Source organism: Hemitrygon akajei, unplaced genomic scaffold (assembly GCF_048418815.1).
Source record: "Hemitrygon akajei unplaced genomic scaffold, sHemAka1.3 Scf000101, whole genome shotgun sequence".
NCBI classification, from domain to species: Eukaryota; Metazoa; Chordata; class Chondrichthyes; order Myliobatiformes; family Dasyatidae; genus Hemitrygon; species Hemitrygon akajei.
Genome location: NW_027331987.1, coordinates 1021734 through 1046042, shown reverse-complemented (window position 1 = coordinate 1046042; position 24309 = coordinate 1021734). Strand labels below are relative to the sequence as shown.

The 24309-nt window shown below is 42.2% G+C and overlaps 1 protein-coding gene across 1 annotated transcript; it reads left to right on the top strand.

Annotated features, from left to right (window-relative positions):
* Positions 1-2747: 2747 nt before the first annotated feature.
* Positions 2748-22746, top strand: LOC140723115 (uncharacterized). Its single transcript, XM_073037743.1, has 2 exons — positions 2748-2771; positions 19493-22746. Exon 2 carries the CDS (start codon positions 20584-20586, stop codon positions 22189-22191), a length of 1608 nt encoding a protein of 535 aa, XP_072893844.1. The 5' UTR covers positions 2748-2771; positions 19493-20583; the 3' UTR covers positions 22192-22746.
* Positions 22747-24309: the final 1563 nt, after the last annotated feature.

Genomic DNA, 24309 nt, shown 5'->3' with positions numbered 1-24309 from the left:
CCAGAGTCAAAATGGTTGGTGATGGTGTGGGAGACGATGTCCTGGTGTTCCTTACTGGGGTCCTGTTCGAGGGGTAAGTAAAAGGAGGTGTCCGAGAGTTGGCGATAGGCCTCAGCAAGGTAGGGGTCAGTCCGACAGACAACTACAGCACCTCCCCTATCTGCGGGTTTGATGGTGAGGTTAGGATTAGAGCAGTGTGAGTGGAGAGTCCAACGTTCAGAAAGAGTGAGGCTGGATTTGGAGAGAGGACTGTTGAAGACGGTTGATGTCCCATAAACAGACTTTGTTGGATCCTGTTCAAATTCCTGTGGCTCCTTTGAGCCCCTTCCGAGGTCAGTACAGCTTTTCTTGGATATGGGGCCGGAAACTGCTCACAATGCTCCAAGAGAGGCCTCTTTGTAAAGCCTCACCAATGCATCCTTGCTTTTCCTCTCGAAGTGAATGCCAACATCACAGAGAACTTCCTCAACATCGACTCAACCTGCAAATTATCCTTCAGGGAAGCCTACACGAGGATTCAGAAGGCCCTTTAATTTTGAATGTTTTTAAATATTTTTTCCAGTTACAAAACCGTCTGCCCTTTTATTTCTTCTACCAAAGTACACGACGATGCCGTCCCCGAAATTCAGTCCTTCATCCATTGATGTCTTCTGTAAATCTTTCTACAGGAAAGAAACAGCAATTTGTGTCCGGGAATTCTCAAGCACAACACACCTCTGTCCAGATATTTAAGGAGTGACCAGATATTTCCATTGAAACACCGATATATCAGTTGTTGATCCTTGGAGATGAAGTAGTGTCTCATCTCAGCCGGAAACGTGACTGAAATATTTTCGATGTCACTCAGTGAAATCCACTGGAACCGGGCGCTGAGAACACAAGTTACAGAAGTAAGGCTGTTCACAAGAAGGGGATGAGCGGTCTCCATTTTCTAAGGAAGCCGAGATCCTTGAATGTGTCAGGCAGGATGCTGGAGATGTTTTACCAGTCTGTTGTAGCGACTGCAGTTTTCTTTGCCGCTTTACGTTGGGGGAGCAGCATCGATGCAAAATAAACTCATCAGAAAGGCTGGAACCGTCCTTGGCCACAACCGGGGCTCTTTGGAGTGAGTGGTGGAGAGGAGTGGTGTCACTAAACAAATGGACACCCATTAGGGGCAATCGGGCACATCCTCACCATGAGCGACTGCACAGGCAGCGGAGCACCCTTTCGAACAGACTCACTCAGCACCGCTGTCACAAGGACCGTTACAGAAGCTCTTTCCTATCAGATGTAATAGCCACATACAACAGTCCATCTGCTAACCGGCCACCCACAGCTCCAATCTCTTCATTAAATTTGCCGACAGCACCACATTGATTGGCCCAATCTCAAACAATAATGAGGTGGCCTGCAAGGAAGAAGTCATCTCTCTGACACAATGGTGTCGAGAAAACAACCTCTCCTTCAATGTCGGAAAATCAAGGGAGCTGGTTGTGGATTACAGGAGGAATGGAGACGGGCTAACCCCTATTGACAACAATGGATCTGGGGTTGAGAGGGTAAACAGCTTTACGTTCCTCGGGATCCTCATCACTGAGGACCTCACGTGGTCTGTACACACAAGCTGTGCGGTGAAAAAGGCACAACAGCGCCTCTTTCACCTCAGATGGTTGAGGAAGTTTGGTATGGGCCCCCCAGATCCTAAGGACTTTCTACAGGGCCACAACTGAGAGCATCCTGAGTGGCTGCATCACTGCCTGGTATGGGATCTTTACCTACTTTAATCGAAGGATTCTGCAGAGAGTGGTGCGGACAGCCCTGTGCATCTGTAGTTGTGAACTTCCCATGATTCAGGAAATTTTCAGAGACAGGTGTGTAAAAAGGGTCCGCAGGATCATGGGGCACCTGAGTCACGGTAATCACGATATATTCCAGCTGCTACCATCGGGGCAACGCTACCGCAGCAGAAAAGCCAGGACCAACAGGCTCCGGGACAGCTTCTTCCACCAGGAATCAGACTGCTTAACTCACGCTGATTTGAGTGCATTTCTATGTTACCTTGACTGTTATGTTTATTATAAATTACTATGAAATACTACGATTGCAAATTGCACATTTAGACGGAGGCATAACGTAAACAGTTTTACTCCACATGTATGGGAAGGATGTAAAAAATAAAGTCAATTCAATACATCTTTCTGCGACAGATCATAGTTCAATAGTCTCTGCAATATTGTTTCATACATTATTATTGCACATTGGTACAGTAATACTGTGTATGTTATTACTCTCTATTTTTAGTAAAGTCTTCGCACTGCTAAGTGCGATTTTAAATATTGCTGCTGTAACGAAAGAATTTCCCACTCGGGATCAATAAATTATTGGTTATTATTATTATTATTATTATTATTATTATTATTATTATTATTATTATTATTATTATTATTATTCTCCAGCCCTATATCTCTTTCAGCGACTTCACCGCTCTTGACTTTACCCCTCCCCCTTTCCCGTTTTCTCCTATCACCTCATGTCGCCCCACAATCTGACTCCCTCCCTTCCTTTCCAGTCCTGAAGAAGGGTCTCGGTCTGAAACGCCGACTGTTCACTCCTCTCCATAGTCGCCGCCTGCCCCCCTGAGTTCCTCCAGCATCTTGTCTGTGTTGCTTTGGGTTCCGTATCTGCAGATTCTCGCCTGATAAATCATTGCGCATGCGTGGTCGGCGCCACCAATCCCGAGTATCGCGCATGCGCTGAGTAGCCCGGAGGCCGAAAACGACCGGACAAAGGTAAGAGCGGGTTCGGGGCGGGTTCTAATTCACCGGCGTCTGAAACGCGACCGAAGGACAATTACTGTGATTTCCAGCAACACTGGTGCTGCACCCCACGACGGTCCTGGTCCTCTCCCGCTGTCGCAGCCCCACGATCCGTACCCGGCCCCAAAGCATGCTTACCGGCGCATGCGCATTCTTGGGCCTTTCGATGCGGCCAGGGAGGTTTTTCTCTCCCTCTCCCTCTCCATCTCCCCCTCTCCCTCTCTCTCCCCCTCCCCCTCTCTCTCCCCCTCCCCTCTCTCTCCCCTCCCCCCTCTCTCCCCCTCCCCCTCTCCCTCGCTCTCCCTCTCTCTCCCCCTCCCTCTCCCCCTCCCCCTCTCTCCCCCTCCCCCTCCCTCCCCCTCTCTCTCCCTCCCCCTCTCTCTCCCTCTCCCTCTTCCCCTCCCCCTCTCTCCCTCCCTCTCTCTCTCCCCCTCCCCCTCTCTCCCCCACTCCCTCTCCCTCTTCCCCTCCCCCCTCTCTCCCCCTCCCTCTCTTGTTTTACAGCGGTTGGCACCCAGCTTAATGGTGCATTACCGTCACCTTCTGCTCCGGAGTATGCAATGGACTCACATTCTAAATCCCTTCATCCAATCGGACACATACACATAACCTACACTTTATCCTCCCCATCCTAGTACCCTATTTCTGTGTATCCATCATATCCTATAAAGAAAACCCCTGTACCCCTAAAGAAAGCTAAAAATACCCTGACCTGTGTTCTCTCACCCATGCCCAGCAACCCTTTTAATGTGAATTCCTGCACCCTCAGTTCCCTTAGATTAATTCTCATCATCTCTCTCTGTATCCCATACTTCCTGCAACTCAGAACTACATGCTCTACTGACTCCTCTTCCTGACATTCCTCACACAGTCCTGCCTGGTGTTTCCCTATCAATTTCAGTGTTTGGTTTAGTGCACAGTGCCCCAGCCTTAACCTAGTCCACACAATTTCCTCTATTCTGTATCTACTTCCTACCCTAGTACCTGCAACACTTTTTTGTATTTGATATAAATGCCTCCCTTTCCCCTCCCTGTCCCATCTTTCTTGCCACATTTGGTTATTTTTTTTCTCAGATTACACACCTAACCTCTGCTTTACTAATACTAATGTGTATTTCTATATTTTCTTTCTTTATTGCCCTCTTTGCCAACTCATCCACCCTTTCATTGCCCTTCACCCCTACATGAGCTGGAACCCATAGAAATTTAACCTGACCTCCCTGATTTGCAACTCTTGTGACTGACTGAAGGACTTCATGAAGTACATCTTGCCAGCTGTTTGAGTGAGAAGACCTTAAACTTGCTAGTACTGAAGATGAATCTGAGCGTATCAACGCTTTGACTAGTTTAGTTTTCTCCACCCAACGCAACACAACCAACACTGCCATCATCTCCACTGTACACACCGCTAACTTATCAGATGTTCTTCTGCTGATTGCAATTGCTTTTGCTGGTATAGCCACCCCAAACCTTGTCACTCCTGTCTCAGGTTCCTTAGCACCATCTGTATAGACCTGAGTATAATCACTATACATTTCCATCACATAACAGTTAAATGCACTTACCAAATCAGTTTTATACTTTCCTTTCCTTTTTACCTCTAACAAATGCCAGTCTACGTCAGGCCATACCAGCTTCCATGGAGCTACAACCAGATAAACTACTGAAGGACTTATCCTTAGATCAAACACTCCACATGATCTAGCAATATCATTCCCTACCCGACTAAAGTTTTCCCTCTGAAACCTCCCATTTTCCCAGGACTCCTGCAACACTCCTTTAGCAGGGCGAGAATCATTGTGTCCCTGCAAATTAACCCAGTAGTTTGTCATCAATTGCATCCTTCTTAATTCCAAAGGCATTGTTCCCATTTCTACCTGCAGGGCTGATACTGGTGATGTTTTAAAAGCCCCACTGCACACTCTCAAAACCTGAGCCTGAATCACATCCAGTTTCCTTATAAGAGACCTAGCTGCTGATCCATATGCTACACTTCTATAATCCAACACAGATCTTACTAAAGCCACATACATTCTCTTTAATGCTGAACAACTTGCTCCCATTCCCTACCAGTCAAACATCTCATCACATTTATTACTTTTTTACATTTCTCCTCAACTTTACTGATATGGTCTGCCCATGTTAATCGTGAATCAAATATAACTCCCAGAAATTTAAATGATCCAACCCTTTCTAAATCAATCCCATACATCCTTAACTTCTTCCCTACTTCAATTCTTTTCCTAGTGAAAAATACGGTTTGAGTTTTTTCCACTGAAAATCTACATCCCCAATCATAACCCCACTCTACCACTTCATCAATTGCTCCTTGTAGTTTCCTGATTATATGCTCCGTGTTCCTGCCTCTTTTCCACAAGGCCCCATCATCCGCAAACAGTGACCTACCTATATCCACTGGTACCTTTGTGAAGACATCATTGATCATAATGATGAAAAGTAAGGGGCTAATCACACTACCCTGAGGTGTGCCATTTCCCACTATGTACTGTTTTGATAATTCTGATCCAATCTGAACTTGAATTTGTCTACCAAACAAAAAATCTTTAATCCAATTAAAAACTCTCCCCCCAACCCCCATCTTGTGCAGTTTAATTAATAATCCTTCCTTCCACATCATATCATAGGCTTTTTCAATTTTCATAGGCTACTGCTTCTTTATTTGCCTGGGCCTTTCTTATTTCAGTCTCTAACCTTATCACTGAGTCCATGGAATTCCTTCCCTTCCGAAAACCTCTCTGATAACTTGCCAGCATTCCTCTCTTCTCAAGATCATATGATAACCTTTCAGTTATCATCCTTTCCATTACCTTACATATATTTGATGTTAGTGCTATTGGCCTGTAGCTAGTGGGTTTTTACGGATCCTTGCCAGGTTTCCTTATTGGAATTACTACTGCTTCTTTCTATGCACTTGGCAATCTTCCGCCCTCCCACACTCTGTTGTAAAAATGCAGTAACTTCAAGAGCGCTCCTTCTCCTAGATTTTTTTAGCATAAAGTAGCATATTAGATCTTTCCCTGGTCTCGATCTCTTTATTGCTCTCACCATTTCTGCCAAAGTAAATGGATCATCAATTATATCTTCCCTCCTGTTTAACACACCTGGGTATTGACTCATTGTTCTTTCCCTTCTCCTTCTCCCTTCTTCAGACAAATTTTCTGAACTATGTATCTTTACAAATGACTTGGCCATGATCTCAGCCTTATCCCTGCTGGAGACTGCTGTTTCCTCCTCAGACATCATTACTGGATACTCCCAATCCTTTCTATCTCCCCGCATCTTCTTAATCATTCCCCATACCTCTCCCACAGGCGTTGTTCTTCCTATTTTGTTGCAAAAACTCCTCCAACTTGCCCTTTTAGCTTGACGTATAGTTCTTCTCACTACTGCCTGTGCCTTCTTATATTGAATCAAATGCTGCATATTATGGGTTCTTTTAACTAGCCTGATTGCTCTATTTCTGGTTTTTACAGCCTGACAACATTCCTCTGACCACCATGGCACTATTTTTCTATTCATCCCATTTTTACTCCTGGGTATAGATCCTTCTGCTGCCATAATAATTGCTGAAGTCACCTGACTGTTTAATTCATCTGTATCTTCAGAAATGTCAATCTTTGTCAATGCTTCTTCACTTAACTTCTGGAACTTACCCCAATCTGCTTTTCCAAACACCCACTTTGGGACTCCCCCACCTGGTCTTATTTCAACTCTTTCACCCACTGAACATAAAACTGGGTAGTGATCACTGCCTACTGTTGAAGCAGTCCAAACTCCCCAGTTACTGATGCCAGCCAAGACATTAGACACTAACGTAATATCTAATACCGACTCAGTTCCTGTTGTTATGTTTATCCTTGTTCCTCTACCATCACTCATACATACCAATTCCCTTTCTTCCATCAAATCTTCAATTACCGTTCCATTTGAATCTGTAATCAGATCCCCCCCATATTGTGCTGTGAGCTTTGAAATCTGAACACCACACTACTTTGTGTCTATTTTGTCCTTGTATCCTTAGTAGGCTGTCCAAATCCAACCTTTTACATGGATTGTAGTAGTTAATTATAACCACTCCCTCCCCTCTCTCCCATATTTCCACCACTATGTATTCCTGATCGACTCCTTTTTCCAGTACTCTATACGGTGTACTTTGCTTGATTAACATAGCACAACCTCCTCCTCCCCCTAGACTTCTATCTTTCCTTATCATTGTATACCCATGTACCACAAAGTCTAAAACTGGTTTCAACCAAGTTTCCTGAATACACACTACATCCGGTTTTACAACCATTTCCTTAATAAATTCCTTCAATTCCTGGCCATTGGCCAGTAAACTCCTTGCATTCCATTGCAAAAGAATCACCATAATGAGTACTAACCAACCTATGACACTTCTTGGCTTGACTGACTAGTGAGGTTCTCCCTCATGTCTTCCCATGTCAGTCCTACTAACCCTAAATGGTTTACTGCTGCTTTGACCACCAGCTGAATTTTGTCACTTTTTGACTTTACCTCTGCCGTACTAATAATGACTCCTGCAATGAATGTTACTACAGCTTTTTTTTCCACATAAATCCTGTCATTTACTCTTCGCTGCATCTCTTGCATCCCTATTGCTCTCTGGTCATTAGGAGCATTATTCTGTGCTCTTGACATTCTTACAGCTTCTGCATGTGATCTTTCTTTTCACTCTTATTTCTTGAATTTTATTCTCCCGTCTCATAACCTCACACCCACTATACGCCACATTATGAGCTCCTCCACAATTACAGCATTTTGGTTGCGCTCCCGTTCCGCACTTTCCATATTCATGATCATCCCCACATCTAGCACATCTCCTCTGCCTTTTACAGTTTTTAGCCATGTGTCCAAACCTTTGACAATTATAGCACCTCAATGGCTTTGGCACATATACCCTTACTGGGTAACTCATGAAACCCAGTAACACTTTCCTTGGCACTCTTTCTTCTTCAAATTCAATCAATACTGTTTCACTTTCCTTTTTCATTCCCTCCTTTGTTGTTTTCAGTCTTAGAACATTAATTACTTTCCCCCCCTTTGATATTCCTCTTCAACTCCTCATGTTTTTACTCATTGGTACACCCGTGATCACTCTTTTACAACCACCATTTCGTGCTTCCACCCTCCCTGTATATTCCACCTTGCATTTTCCTATCTTTTTTAGCTTGAGTGCTTTCTTAAGTTGTTCCTCATTCGCACATCTTACCAATAGATTGCCATCATTAAGAACTTTTGCAAATACTATTTCCCCTATCTTATTTGCCAGAGTTGTTGTTAGATAGATAGATAGATAGATAGATAGATACTTTATTCATCCCCATGGGGAAATTCAGCATTTTTTCCAATGTCCCGTACACTTGTTGTAGCAAAAACTCATTACATACAATACAATACTTAACTCAGTAATAATATGATATGCATCTAAATCACTAGCTCAAAAAGCATTAATAATAGCTTTAAAAAGTTCTTAAGTCCTGGCGGTTGAATTGTAAAGCCTAATGGCATTGGGGAGTATTGACCTCTTCATCCTGTCTGAGGAGCATTGCATCGACAGTAACCTGTCGCTGAAACTGCTTCTCTGTCTCTGGATGGTGCTATGTAGAGGATGTTCAGGGTTTTCCATAATTGACCGTAGCCTACACAGCGCCCTTCGCTCAGCTACCGATGTTAAACTCTCCAGTACTTTGCCCACGACAGAGCCCGCCTTCCTTATCAGCTTATTAAGACGTGAGGCGTCCTTCTTCTTAATGCTTCCTCCCCAACACGCCACCACAAAGAAGAGGGCGCTCTCAACAACTGACCTATAGAACATCTTCAGCATCTCACTGCAGACATTGAATGACGCCAACCTTCTAAGGAAGTACAGTCGACTCTGTGCCTTCCTGCACAAGGCATCTGTGTTGGCAGTCCAGTCTAGCTTCTCGTCCAACTGTACTCCCAGATACTTGTAGGTCTTAACCTGCTCCACACACTCTCCATTAATGATCACTGGCTCCATGTGAGTCCTAGGTCTCCTAAAGTCCACCACCATCTCCTTGGTCTTGGTGACATTGAGACGCAGGTAGTTTGAGTTGCACCATATCACAAAGTCCTGTATCAGTTTCCTATACTCCTCCTCCTGTCCATTCCTGACACACCCCACTATGGCCGTGTCATCAGCGAACTTCTGCACATGGCAGGACTCCGAGTTATATTGGAAGTCAGATGTGTACAGGGTGAACAGGACCGGAGAGAGTACGGTTCCCTGTGGCGCTCCTGTGCTGCTGACCACTGTGTCAGACCTACAGTCTCCCAACCGCACATACTGAGGTCTATCTGTCAAGTAGTCCACTATCCAATCCACCATGTAAGAGTCTACTCCCATCTCCGTTAGTTTGTGCTTTAATATCTTGGGCTGGATGGTGTTAAAGGCACTAGAGAAGTCAAGGAATGTAATCCTCACAGCACAACTGACCCCATCTAGGTGAGAGAGTGATTTGTGCAGCAAATACGTGATAGCATCCTCCACTCCCACCTTCTCCTTATACGCAAACTGAAGCGGATCCCGGGCGTGCCTGGTTTGTGGCCTCAGATTCTGTATTATCAGCCGCTCCATGGTCTTCATCACGTGCGACGTCAAGGCAACAGGTCTGAAGTCATTCAACTCCTTTGGCTGTGGTTTCTTCGGTACCGGGACAATACAAGATGTTTTCCACTGTCTGGGTACTCTTCTCTGATCTAGACTCATGTTGAAGATGCGCTGTAGTGGTTCTCCCAGTTCAGTCGCACAGGCCCTTAGTAATCGTGGGGAAACTCCATCCGGTCCAGCCGCCTTGCTGGTACAGATCTTCCTCAGTTGACCTTCCACCTGTGCAGCCGTAAACCTGGACGTGGGCCAGGTCTCCTGTGAGTGGCTATTTTCCTGTGAGGGAAGTAAGCCTGGTGTGGAGTTCTGCAGTGAGGGTGAGATTGCGCTGTCGAACCTATTGAAGAAGTTGTTCAGCTGGTTCGCTGGTTAGCACAAACGGGTTAATTTTCTTCATGTGTCCTTGCGCCTTCTCATTAAACCTAATTATGACAACACCTCCTCTCTGAACTTGTTCATGTTCCTCACTTTCAGAACTCTCTCCACTGTCATTTCTTATTCTTTTATTCCCTTTGTCTCGGTTTTCATTCATCCATCCCCTATCTCCTTATTCCCTTTATTTCTCCCTTCACAATAATCCATTTCTCCCCAGCTGCCTACCTCTGATCCCAAATCCCTATCCCGCTCCTTCTCCACTCTCTTTCCCTCAGCCCCTCCTCTCACCTTGTCTGCCATTACCAGACCCAGGCAACCCCCTCCCAGCAATTCCCGCTCCTTCCCCACTCTCTTTCCCTCAACAAGTTCCAAACCACATTCACACATGCACCGCCACCTTCCAAACTCTCAGCCCAGCCCACAACCAACCCAACAACACCGGGAGGTTTCTCTTCATGAGGGTTTCTGGGTAAAGAGGCAGCCATGGGTGGTATTGCCGTTGTTGTTCCGTACAGTCGAAGGAAGTGCGAGCGGATGTATCTCCCAAATATTGCCGAGCTCCACTATGTAAATCCGAGGATTATGAATCCGAACGAAAATATAGTTCCCAGTTAAGCTCGGTTGAAGAGTTTACTTTCCAGTCAGTGAAAATGTCAATTAGTGCTGTATGGAAATAAAACCTATCGGCAGATTTAGTTCTCTCTGGGTCAATAACGATATGAAACACCTTTACCTCGATGACGTGACTTCTGGCTTTCAGATCACAAAGGTGCCGCACTCCAATGAGAATAACCACTGCCCTCCACTATATATTCATTGGCATTGCCATCGATGGGTTCATCACTGTCAATCAGCAGGTGGGGGGGTGATCCAAGTAATTAGTAAATCTCCAGGATCGTACATGCAGTAACAAGTGATCTTTGTAGTATTGTGGAACATGACCAGAACTTGAAATAATCCCAAAGGAGAGAAACAAATTGAGCCAAGTCACAGGTTGATTGAAGTCAGAAGCAGCCCATTCTCATAAAGTCAGGGATATAGTTATATAATTTGATGGTCAGTCAGAATGTCTGATCCGTGCCTTGTTAGAAGATGAGTGCATATGGAAACATAGAAGTCTACAATATAATACAGGCCCTTCGGCCCACAGTGTTGTGCCGTCCATGTAACCTATTCTAGAAACTGCCTCGTATTTCCCAACTGCATTGCACTCTGTGTATTCTAAGCTCCATGAAATTATCTGAGTCTCTCAAAAGACTGTATGGTATCTGCCTGTACTGTCATTGCTGGCTGTGTATTCCATACACCTGCTACTCTCTGTGTGGGAAACCTACCTCTGACATCCCCATCGACCCTACTTCCAGGCACCTTAAAACAATGCCCCTTGTGTTTCCCAATTAGATAGATAGATAGATAGATAGATACTTTATTCATTCCCATGGGGAAATTCAACATTTTTTCCAATGTCCCATACACTTGTTGTAGCAAAACTAATTACATACAATACTTAACTCAGTAAAAATATGATATGCATCTAAATCACTCTCTCCAAAAGCATTAATAATAGCTTTTAAAAAGTTCTTAAGTAGTTTACTTAAATACATTAAATACAATCAATCCCGGCACTTTAACATATCTTACTCCTGGCGGTTGAATTGTAAAGCCTAATGGCATTGGGGAGTATTGACCTCTTCATCCTGTCTGAGGAGCATTGCATCGATAGTAACCTGTCACTGAATCTGCTTCTCTGTCTCTGGATGGTGCTATGTAGAGGATGTTCAGGGTTTTCCATAATTGACTGTAGCCTACTCAGCGCCCTTCGCTCAGCTACCGATGTTATACTCTCCAGTACTTTGCCCACGACAGAGCCCGCCTTCCTTACCAGCTTATTAAGACGTGAGGCATCCCTCTTCTTAATGCTGCCTCCCCAACACGCCACCACAAAGAAGAGGGCGCTCTCCACAACTGACCTATAGAACATCTTCAGCATCTCACTGCAGACATTGAATGGCGCCAACCTTCTAAGGAAGTACAGTCGACTCTGTGCCTTCCTGCACAAGGCACAATTCAGCCCCAGGAAAAAGCCTCTGACTGTCCACATGATCAATGCCTCTCATCATCTTATACACATCTATCAGGTCACCTCTCATCCTCCGTCACTCTAAAGTTCACTCAACCTATTCTCTTTCTTTCTTTTTAAATCTTCTTATTAATTTAAAGAAAACCATAAGTGAAATATGAATACAAAATGTTTGAGAGTACATAATTAATAGTTTAAATAGACAATCAGATATGTAATAATCAATATATAAGGCCTCCCAAACTCATAGTATTAATGTAAAAGAATCGAAAAAGAGAAAAAAAAACCCCAAAAAAACTAAAAGAAAACTTTAAAAAAAACTAACCAACATGGGCAATTGCATAAGTAGTGCCGATAACTCCGAACCTCCATCCAAATAATTAAGGATAATAACAGTAAGGTTTAGGATCAGACCATTTAACTCATATGAAAATGTTGAATAAATGGTCTCCAAGTTTCCTCAAATTTAACTTAAGAATCAAAAACCACGCTTCTAATTTTTTCTAAACTCAAACAAGAAGTAGTTTGAGAAAACCACTGAAATACAGTTGGAGGGTTAATTTCTTTCCAATTCAGTAAAATAGATCTTCTAGCCATTAATGTAACAAATGCAATCATTCGTTGAGATGAAGCGGATAGACAATTATTATCTATCATTGGTAAACCAAAAATTGCAGTAAAAGGATGCGGTTGGAAATTGATATTTAAAACTCTTGAAATAATATTAAAAATATCTTTCCAATAATTATGTAAACAAGGACAAGACCAAAACATATGAGTCAATGAAGCAACATCAGAATGACATCTGTCACAGGTTGAATTAACATAAGAATAAAATTGAGCAAGTTTATCTTTAGACATGTCAGCTCTATGTACAACCTTAAATTGTATTAGGGCATGTTTAGCACAAATAGAGGACGAATTTACCAATGATAAAAATTTTTCCCATTGCTCAGTAGATATAGAACAATGCAATTCCTCTTGCCATTCCTTCTTAATTTTTTTGATACATCTGGCTGTACACTCATAATCATATTATAAATGATAGCTAGTAAACCCTTTTGACAAGGATTGAGGGCTAAAATTCTTTCTGTAATGTTCAATGGACATTCTTTTGAAAAAGACTTTAATTCATTATAGAGAACATTTCTGACTTGCAAATATCTAAAAAAATGGGTTTTAGGTAAATTATATTTATTAGATAGCTGTTCAAAGGACATAATGTTATCATCCAAAAACAGATCACGAAAACATGTTATACCTTTTGTTTTCCATAAAAGAAAAGCTTGATCTATAGATGAAGGTCGAAAGAAGTAGTTAGATGTTATAGGACATGACAGCATAAACTTATTCAAGCCAAGAAATTTACGAAATTGAAACCAAATTCATAATGTATACTTGACTATGGGATTAGTTATCTGTTTATTCATTTTGAATAACGAAAAAGGAAGTGAAGATCCTAAGATTGAGATCAGTGAAAAATCTTGCACAGATTTACATTCCAAATTTACCCATTGTGGGCAAGCAGCTGTAGTCGATTCTGGTATCCAGAATATTAAATACCATATATTAACTGCCCAATAGTAAAATCTTAAGTTTGGTAGAGCCAAGCCGCCCTCCTTCTTAGGCTTCTGTAAATATTTTTTGCCTAGTCTAGAATTTTTGTTCTGCCACAAATAAGAAGATATTTTAGAGTCAACCATATCAAAAAAAGATTTAGGAATAAAAATTGGTAATGCTTGAAATAAATATAAAAATTTAGGTAGTATCATCATCTTAATGGCATTAACTCTGCCTACCAAAGACAAACATAGAGGAGACCACCTATTAGCAAGTTGCTTAATTTGATCGATTCAAGGTAGAAAATTAATTTTAAATAAATCTTTATGTTTTTTAGTAATTTAATACCTAAATAAGTAAAATAATCTGTAACAATTCTATATGGTACATGATTATAAATTGGAACATGCATATTTAATGGAAATAGTTCACTCTTATTAAAATTCAATTTATAACCAGAAAAGTTACTAAATTGAGCGAGCAAAGAAGAAATAGCAGGAATAGATCTTTCAGGGTCATATATATATATAATAACAAGTCATCCGCATATAATGATACCTTATATGTCCTCTCCCCACGGGTAATACCGAAAATATTGGGTGATTCACGAATAGGTATAGCCAAGGGTTCTAAAGCAATGTCAAATAATAAAGGACTTAAAGGACAACCTTGCCTTGTACCACGAAATAGCTGAAAAAAAGGGGATCTTTGATTATTGGTAAAAACCAAAGCTAAGGGTTTATGGTATATTAATTTAATCCATGATATAAATTTTGAACTAAAATTAAAATGTTGCATTGTATTAAATAAATTTGGCCAATCGACTCTATCAAATGCTTTTTCCGCATCTAAAGAAATGACACATTCTGGTATTTTAGATGAAGAGGTATAAATAATATTAATTAATTTTCTAATATTAAAAGATGAATAGCGATTTTTAATAAATCCAGTCTGTTCTTCAGAAATAATTCGAGGTAATATATTTTCTAATCTAATAGCCCAAATTTTACTAAAAATCTTAAAATCCGTATTCAACAAGGATATAGGCTGATAGGATGCGCATTCAGTAGGGTCTTTATCTTTTTTAAGAATTAAAGAAATAGAAGCTTCATAAAAAGATTGTGGTAGTTTGCCTATACTTAATGCATCTTTAAAAATTTTACAAAGCCAAGGAGAAAGTATGGAAGAAAAAGATTTTAAAAATTCTGTAAAAAAACCATCTGGACCAGAAGCTTTACCCGAATTCATTGAAAAAATAGCCTTTTCTATTTCAGACTCCGTAATAGGTGTATCCAAAAATACACTATCCTCACCAGTTACTTTTGGAATATTCAATTTCCTTAAAAATTCATTTATTATAGAAGAGTCCTTAGTACATTCTGATTGATATAAGGGATTATAAAAATCTTGAAAGGCTTTATTTTTCTCTTTGTGATCGCTCATCAAAGTACCATCTTGTTTACGAATCCTAGTAATCTGTCGTTTATCCGAAGCAATTTTCAATTGGTTAGCTAGTAATTTACCAGACTTATCTCCATACATATAGAATTGGGCTTTTGATTTAATTCACTGACTTTCAATCGAGGAGCATAATAGTAAGCTATGCTCCATTTGAAGTTCCACTCTTTCTTTATAAAGTTCTTTGCTAGGGGTCATTGAATAAATCTTGTCAATTGCTTTGATTTTATCAATTAGTGTTAATATTTTAGAATTAGTTCATTTCCTAACTCCAGCAGAATATGAAATAATCTGTCCATGAATATATGCCTTAAAAGTATCCCACAAAGTTCCACTAGAGGTCTCTGCTGCAGAATTTGTTGAGAGAAACAAATCAATTTGCTGTTTAATAAAGTTGACAAAGTCAGAATCCTGCAATAAAACAGGATTAAACCTCTAACCTTTAGTATTAATATATGAATCCGTCATCTTAATAGATAACTTCAAAGGTGCATGATCAGATATGGTAATAGAGTCATATTTACAACGCATAACATCTGTAAGTAAATGGTGATCAATGAAAAGTAATCAATTCTTGAGTAATTATGGTAAACATGGGAAAAGTATGAAAACTCTTTGTCATTAGGGTGTAAAAGACACCAAATTTCACAAATAGCTGAATCAATCATAAAAGAGTTAATGAGAGAAGCCGATTTATTCGGAAGAGTTTGGGTGGGCTTGGATCTATCCATCAAAGGATTTAAACAACAGTTAAAATCCCCACCCATTATCAATCTATATTGATTCAAATTAGGAAAGGATGTAAATAAACATTTAAAAAATTCAAGACAATCAGTATTTGGAGCATAAACATTAACTAAAACAACTTTTTGATTAAAAAGTAGACCAGTAATAAGCAAAAATCTACCTTGCGGATCTGAAATTGTTTCATGATGTATAAAAGAAGTTGATGAATGTATAAAAATGGAAACACCTCTTTCTTTGGCTTGCGAATTTGAGTGATACTGTTGGCCCTTCCAAAACCTAAACAACCGTTGACTATCCACCTTCCTTACATGAGTCTCTTGTACAAAAATAACATTAGCATTCATTCTATGGAATACTTTGACTGTTTTTTTCCATTTGATCGGATGATTTAAACCATTAGTATTCCAAGAAACAAAGTTAATAGTCCTATCCATATTGACAATATTTATTACAGTTAACACATAAGTTTGAAAAAGAAGTGAGCTCATGAACCCGGAAGAAGGAAGTAAGTTCAGAGAAAAACCGGAAGTCACGGCACTGCGACCATTTTTGTAGTTTCATATAAGCCCATGAAATAAAACTAAGCAGAAAGCAAGCAAAAAGAAAAGAAAAAAGAAAAATCCCCCTCCCTCCACCCTCGAAACCCCAGGAAAAAAGCCAAAAAGAGGCAAGCAAGCAATCTAATACTAAAATTACCCCCATGTCTCAAGACGGCAACTCAGACACAACAAAGTTAAAAAAAAAATTCAAACAACCCACATTATAAGAGAGGGTTGGTGTAACAAAAGTTAAAATATAAAATTAGCATTATAAATGTATATAAACAAAAGGGTTAAAAAAGAATTAAAACGATAAAACCCATAAATAACTAATACTGGATTGGTATTTTAAATGAAATTTTAAAACTTTCAAACACATCAAAACAGATATGACGAAATGTCGGGAAGAAGAAACGACATTTTATTTTTTAAAAAATCTTAATATTTAAATGTTAAGAGTATAAAAAAGCGTATATCAGCTTAAAAAGAAAAGCAAAAAGGAAAAAAAAACCCTAATAAGTTATTTTCAACGCTATTAGATTAATAATATGGAAAAATAATAAAGTCAAAATAAACCCAGCAAAAAGAGTTTTAACCGTATATAAGAAATACATGTAAGCCATACCCAAAAAAAACCAAACATCGTTCTGTAACAGATCCAAATCTATAGGCTAAATTACATTAGTCAGCCCGATAGAATGTCATTGTTCCAGGAAACTTTGAGCATCCGCTGGAGATTTAAACAGCTGAAAAGTTCCGTCCTCAAGAGTGACTCTCAAGTGTGCTGGAAATAACAGCACCTGCTTGCAGCCTTTCTGGTGAAATTTCGACATAACCGATCTAAAAGCCATTCTTGCCCTTAAGACTTCAGGGCTATAATCTTTCAGAATGCGAAATTTAAACTCTTGATAGCTGATCATACCCTTTTTCCGAGCCGCCCGAATCAAACGTTCTTTGGTATGAGGGTAATGGATCCGGAGAATTACATGTCGTGGTTTCAAACTTGAATCAGACTGAAAACGGGAGACACGGTGTGCCCGATCGATTACCGGGAGAGAGTCCAGTACCTTTGGACCCAAGACATCCATTAGAAATTTAGAGAAGGAAACGGTAAGATCACCGCTCTCAAATTTTTCTGGAATCCCAATTGACCGAAGATTTTGTCTTCGAGAGCGATTTTCCAAATCAGTAATTTTAACTTTATAACAATCCATCTGTTGAGAAGTCGAAGTTTGCTCTTCTTGTATTTTTTCAATTATACGATCTTTCTTGCGAGCGGCTTCTTCAAGAGCCAAAATACTTGCTTGTTGTTTTTGTGATTCCAGTGTAAGTGTCTGGAGCTTTTCTTCAACCAGCTTCAAATGCTCATCAAACTGAAAAAGCTTTACGGTTATTTTTCTCTCCAGTTCTTCAAATTTGTCTTCTATAAGCTTCACAATTGTTTCTAAAGTTATCGGTTCTTTCGTCTGTTTCGATTCTTTTGCTGTAGACATTTCAGCAAGTTGAGAATAATTCAAATAGTTAAAAAGAAAAATTCTGTATGTTTAGACCCCTTTAGAATAAGTATAAGAAGATCCTTTAAGGGGTGTTTGTAGGTTAAAAAGACGTAAAAGGTTTGGAGCAAAGCCTAGAAGTGGTTTACTCCATGAGCGCCATCTTGAGACGTCAACCTATTCTCATAAGGCATGTTCTCCAATCCATGCAACATCCTTGTAAATCTCCTCTGCACTCTTTCTATAGTATCCACATCCTTGCTGTAGTGAGGTAATAGAATACTCTAAGTGGGGTATAAATCAGGTCTTATATAGCTGCAACATTACCTCACCACTCGTGAACTCAGTTCCATGGTTGATGAAGGCCTTCTTAACAACAATGTCAATCAACGCTGCAGCTTTAAGTGTAAAATTGACATGGACCCCAAGATCTCACTGATCCTCCACACTGCCAAGAGTCCTAACATAATATTGCATTTTGTCTTCAAATCTGATGTATCGAAATAAACCACAGCACACTTATCTGGGCTGAACTCCATCTGCCAGTTCTGCATCCTATCGATGTCCTGCTGTAACCTCTGGAGAACTGTCCAGACTGCTCACAACACCCTCAGCTTTTGTGTCATCAGCAAACTTACTGACCCACCCTTCTACTTCCTCATCAAGATCATTTATAAAGATCACAAAGAGAAGGAGTCTCAGAACACATCCCTGCGGAACACCACTGGTCACCGTCCTCCATGCAGAATACGAACCATCTACAGCCACCTTTTGGCTTCTGTGGGCAAGCCAATCCTGGATCCACAAAGCAAGGTCTACTTGGATCCTTGCCTCATTACTTTCTGAATGAGCCTTGCATGAGGAATCTTATCAAAAGCCTTACTGAAAGCCATGCATACTACATCCAATGCTCTACCTTCATCAGTGTGTTTTGTTACATCCTCAAAGAAATCAATCAGGTTCGTAAGGCACGATCTGCCCTAGACAGAGCCACGCTGACTATCCCACATCAGATGATGCTTCTCCAAATGCTCGGAAATGCTGCCTCTCAGGAGCTTCTCCAACAGCATGCCCTCCTCTGAAGTAAGAACCACTGGTCTGTAATTTCCTGGCTTATCTGGCTTACCTGAAAAGAGAACAATGTCTCCTCATCCTCTGGTACTTTTCCCCTCCCTACTGATGGTGCAAAGATCATTACCAGACGTCCAGCATTTTCCTCCCTCACTTCCCACGGTAGCCTGGGGTATATCTCAAGATGAGTACCCCCAACTTGAGTTGAAATTGGTAAAATTGTGATGCCAGAGCTCTCATTCAGAGGAGAACATATAGAAACGTGTAAAATTATGAAAAGAATAGATAAAATAGAGGTAGGAAAGTTGTTTCCACTGGTAGATGAGGCTAGAACTAGAGGACGTCGCCTCAAGATTTGGGGGAAATTGGGATGGAAATGAGGAGGAACTGTTTTTCCCAGAGGGTGGTGAATCTGTGGATTTCTCTGCTCAATGAAGGAGTGGCGACTACCTCAGTGAATATATTTAAGACCAGGTTGAATAGATTTTGGCATAGTAGGGGAATTAAGGGTTATGGGGAAAAGACAGGTAGGTGGAGATGTCCATCGCCAGATCAGCCATGATCTTATTAAATGGTGGAGCAGACTCGACGAGCCAGATGGCCGACTCTTGCTCCTATTTCTTATGTTCTTACCACAGACTATAATCTCTCCTGAAATACTGTCCTTCACCCATTGATGTCTTTTGCAAATATTTTTACAGGTTTGAAATGACAGAACACTTGTGCACGGGAATCTCAAACACAACAACACATCAGTTTTGCTGACTCTGGATATTTAAGGAGTGACCAAATATTTTCTTTGCGACACCAACACATCTGTTGTTGATCCACGGAGATGAAGAATTATCTCATACCAGCTGGTAATGTGTTCTGTCACTGAAATGAAGTTTTCTGTTGTAACTCAGTGAAATCCACTGGAACCGGGGTGCTGAGAACACATCAGCATTTGTTCACTGGAGATCAGTTCTTCAGCTGCTTTGATTGTACAAGGGATTCAAACATCTGACTTTCTGAATTGTCAGAGAATTGATCGCAGTGAGATATCATTCTCCTTCTCTCAGTGTGGGAGGGGATTCACTCACAGCCTACCCACAGACATGCCAGTGAGTTCACAGTGGGGAGAGGCCATTCACCTGCTCTGTGTGAGGGAGGGGAACTACTCAGTCATCCAGTCTGAAGATACATCAGCAAGTTCACACCTTAGTGAGATGCTCCACCTGTTCTGACTGTGGGAAGCAATTTGTTCCATTGTCGATGCTGAAGGTATATCCTAAAGTTCACCAGTGAGAGGACATTGACCTGCTCGGATGGTGGGAAGACATTCACACGCTCAACCAGACCACAGTGACACCAATCAGTTCACACCGGGGAGAAGCCATTCACCTGCTCTGAATAGGGGAACGGGTTCACTCAATCATCTCAACTGAATGAACAGCAGCGAGTTCACACTGAGAAGAGGCCATTCACCTGCTCAGACTGTGGGAGGAGATTCACTCACTCGTCCACACTACATAGACACCAGCAAGTTCACACCGAGAAGAGGCCATTTACCTGCTCAGACTGTGGGTAGAGATTCACTCACTCATCCACACTACATAGACACCAGCGAGTTCACACTGGGGAGAGGCCATTCACCTGCTCAGATTGTGGGAAGAGATTCACTCAATCGTCCAACCTACAGAGACACCAGCGAGTTCACACTGGGGAGAGGCCATTCACCTGCTCAGACTGTGGGAAGGCATTCACTCAGTCAAATCACCAGCTGCAACATCAGTTAGTTCACACTAGGGAGATGCCATTCACAAGCTCAGACTGTGAGAAGGGATTCACCCAGTCATCTCAACTGAAGTCACATCAGCGAGTCCACACTGGGGAGAAGCCGTTCACTTGCTCTGAATGTGCGAAAGGATTTGCTCGGTCATCTGAACTGAAGGTACATCAGCGAGTTCACACTGGGGAGAGGCCATTCACCTGCTCAGACTGTGGGAAGGGATTCACTCACTCGTCCAACCTACACAGACACCAGCGAGTTCACACTGGGGAGAAACCATTTATCTGCTCTGAATGTGGGAAGGTATTTGCTCAGTCATCTGAACGGAAGTCCCATCAGCGAGTCCACACTGGGGAGAAGCCGTTCACTTGCTCAGAATGTGGGAAAAGATTCGTTCGGTCATCTGTACTGAAGTTACATCAGCGAGTTCACACTCGGGAGATGCCGTTCACCTGCTCAGACTGTGGGAAGGGATTCACTCACTCGTCCAACCTACAGAGACATCAGCGAGTCCACACTGGGGAGAAGCCATTCACCTGCTCTGAATGTGGGAAAGGATTCGCTCAGTCTTCTGAACTGAAGTCACATCAGCGAGTCCACACTGGGGAGAAGCCGTTCACCTGCTCAGAATGTGGGAAAGGATTTGTTCGGTCATTTGAACTGAAGTTACATCAGCGAGTTCACACTAGTGAGAGGCCGTTCACCTGCTCTGACTGTGGGAAGGGATTCACTCACTCGTCCAACCTACACAGACACCAGCGAGTTCACACTGGAGAGAAGCCATTCACCTGCTCTGAATGTGGGAAACGATTCGCCCAGTCATCTCAACTGAAGTTACATCAGAGAGTCCACACTGGAGAGAAGCCATTCATATGCTCTGAATGTGGGAAGGGATTTGCTCAGTCATCTGAACTGAAGGTACATCAGCGAGTTCACACTGGTGAGAGGCCGTTCAGCTGCTCAGAATGTGGGAAAGGATTCATTCGTTCATCTCAACTCCTGAGACACCAGCAAATTCACACTGGGGAGAAACCATTCACCTGCTCAGAATGTGGGAAGGGATTCACTGATTCAGTTCATCTGAAAGAACATCAGTTTGTTCACACTGTGGAGAGGCCGTTCACCTGCTCAGACTGTGGGAAAGGATTCACTCGGCGTTTTAGTCTATTAACGCACCAGTTAGATCACAGTGAGGAGAAACCATTCACATGCTCTGAATGTGGGAAAGGATTCATCCAGTCATCTCAACTGAAGGAGCATCAGCGAATTCACACTGGGGAGAAGCCGTTCGTCTGCTCTGAATGTGGGAAGGGATTCACTCAGTCATCTCAACTGAAGTCACATCAGCGAGTTCACACTGGCGAGAGGCCATTCATCTGCTCAGAATGTGGGAAAGGATTCAGTCGTTCTTCTCAGCTCTTGAGACACCAGCGAATTCACACTGGGGAGAAGCCATTCATCTGCTCAGAATGTGGGAAGGGATTCACCGATTCAGCTCAGCTGAAAGAACATCAGCTTGTTCACACTGGGGAGAGGCCGTTCACCTGCTCTGAATGTGGGAAAGGATTCAGTCGTTCATCTCAGCTCTCGAGACATCAGCAAATTCACACTGGGGATAAACCATTCTGAGGAAATGCGGATATATAAAAAATCATTTTGAACCCAAGTAACCTCTAGCTAAAAGAATAATTGGGACTGAACAGGAATTTTTGAACTAAAGTAAACTCTGTCTTCAGCAGTTAAGAAAGTAAACGGCTTATACTGGTTACCATTTAATTGTCAGAGGGACATTGAGAATTTGATAATATATATTGTACCCATGTTTGAGTAAGGACTCATCGATAAGGACAGCAATGAACATCTGCCTGGAATGAAGTCAGGACCTTGCAAAGGGAATAGCTGATAAGGACTGGACTGTATATCCATCTATATTCAAACCTTGAGTTAGTGCACTCTGTTATCTAAGACATTAAGTTTTGCACCAACAGACTTAGTGGGTGTACCAGTTCTAATAGCAGCTTGCAACAGTGATGTATGGGACTTACTATGTATGAATATACTGCTGTAACCTGACTGAGAGAGTCCACTTGTCAGATGGTTGGCAGCACTGACATGCCTTCCCTTTGATAACTGGGTCTCAAACTCTTGCAAGAGAATCCAATAAACTGTGGTGCCGAGAGGAAACTGGTCTCCCGAGTTTTATACAGATTCGACTTTAACATTGGGCATCACGAACAGGATTCCAATACAGAGAGTGCGAAGCAGACAGACTGAGTAAGCGGCCGGACCACTCCGGGGACTGTGGAGACCGGACCTTTTGTCGCTCTCCGGTAGTTCCTTTGGAGGCACGGTTCCTCGCCGAAGGCTGCTTGCATACCATGACAGGATCGGGAAAGTATCTGTCGGAAGACTTGTAGAAGCTAGGCAAATGTTATTAATTGAGTAGGAGTCGGATACTGGTAAATATATTAATTGAGCAGAAGAAGGTACCAGGTAAATTTCACTAACTGGGCAGGAGACAGACGTGCTGGGTAAATTTATCAATTCAGCAGGTGGTGCCTGCTGGGTGAATTTATCTGATTGTTAATCGAGCAGGAGGCTTTGTGCCGGGTAAATTACTTAGAGGGCATGGAGTCGAGTGATACGAGTGGGCCGAGAGCAGCCCTACACAATGTGTGTGAGAGTTTTCCAGACAAGGAAAAAGATTTGTGAATGTTGACCGCAGCGCTGAATAAAAAGATTGGGGGGAAAAGAATGTGGCCACTAAGCGGGAGCCTGCGATATCACCTCTTGAGAACAAGCAGTAAATTTGATATGGAAGATGAACTGTGGGAAGAAGTGGAAATTGTTGAAAACGCAATGGAAGGATAAGGCCGATGCAAAGTGGAACAGTACATGATTAGCAAGTTGGAGGGGTGATGCGTGTGACAAAGGGAGAGAGGTACGTACTGCAGAAGGTTGCGAGACGCTAAAGGCGGAGTGTGAATGGGTGAATGGGCGCCGAAAGCGAGAGCAGGAAAAACAACGTCAGCACACCAAGGCCGGTCTAGATAGGAGAGAAGGGCAGGAACGTCAGTCTAAAGTTCGAACTGACAGGGAAACAAGGGATCCCGAACCCATGTCTGGGATACAGATCCTGTTTGAGGACGGTGACCGTGATGAGGAGTGAGCACCCACCGTACCCCCGCCCCCCCCACCTTACCAGGGGCCGAGTGCTCCCGAACCCCAATCCTCCCAGTACTCAGATACGGTGGCCACTCGGGTAAAACAGCGGCAGTGGGGGAAGGGGAGGCTCTCTATACCCTGAGATCCATAAAGGGAATACCGAGGATTATTACGAGACAGGGAGGGGAGAATCCAATAAAAGCCCAGAGTTAATGGCTCCACAGAGACAATTGCCCACCCGAATGCTGCCTAATCCATGAGCAGCGGAGGAGGGACAGCTCTCAGTGATTCCTGTGTATGCACCCTGGAAGCCTCAAGAAATGATAGTGATCATGAATCCGGCCCCAGATAGAAAAGAAAACCCAGCACAGATTGCTCGGTATGTCCGCAGTACTATACAAATGTATAATGTGACCCCGCAAGGTTAATTCGGTCTCTGCTGCATGATACTCTCAGCTGATGAGGGGCGGAAATGGAAGGCAGAATTAAGATACCAAACCTATCAAGAGTTACAGGTGGGAATCCATGATGAGAATGAACAGACAGACCAGATTATTCAAGCCTTGGAGAGGGCGCTCCAAC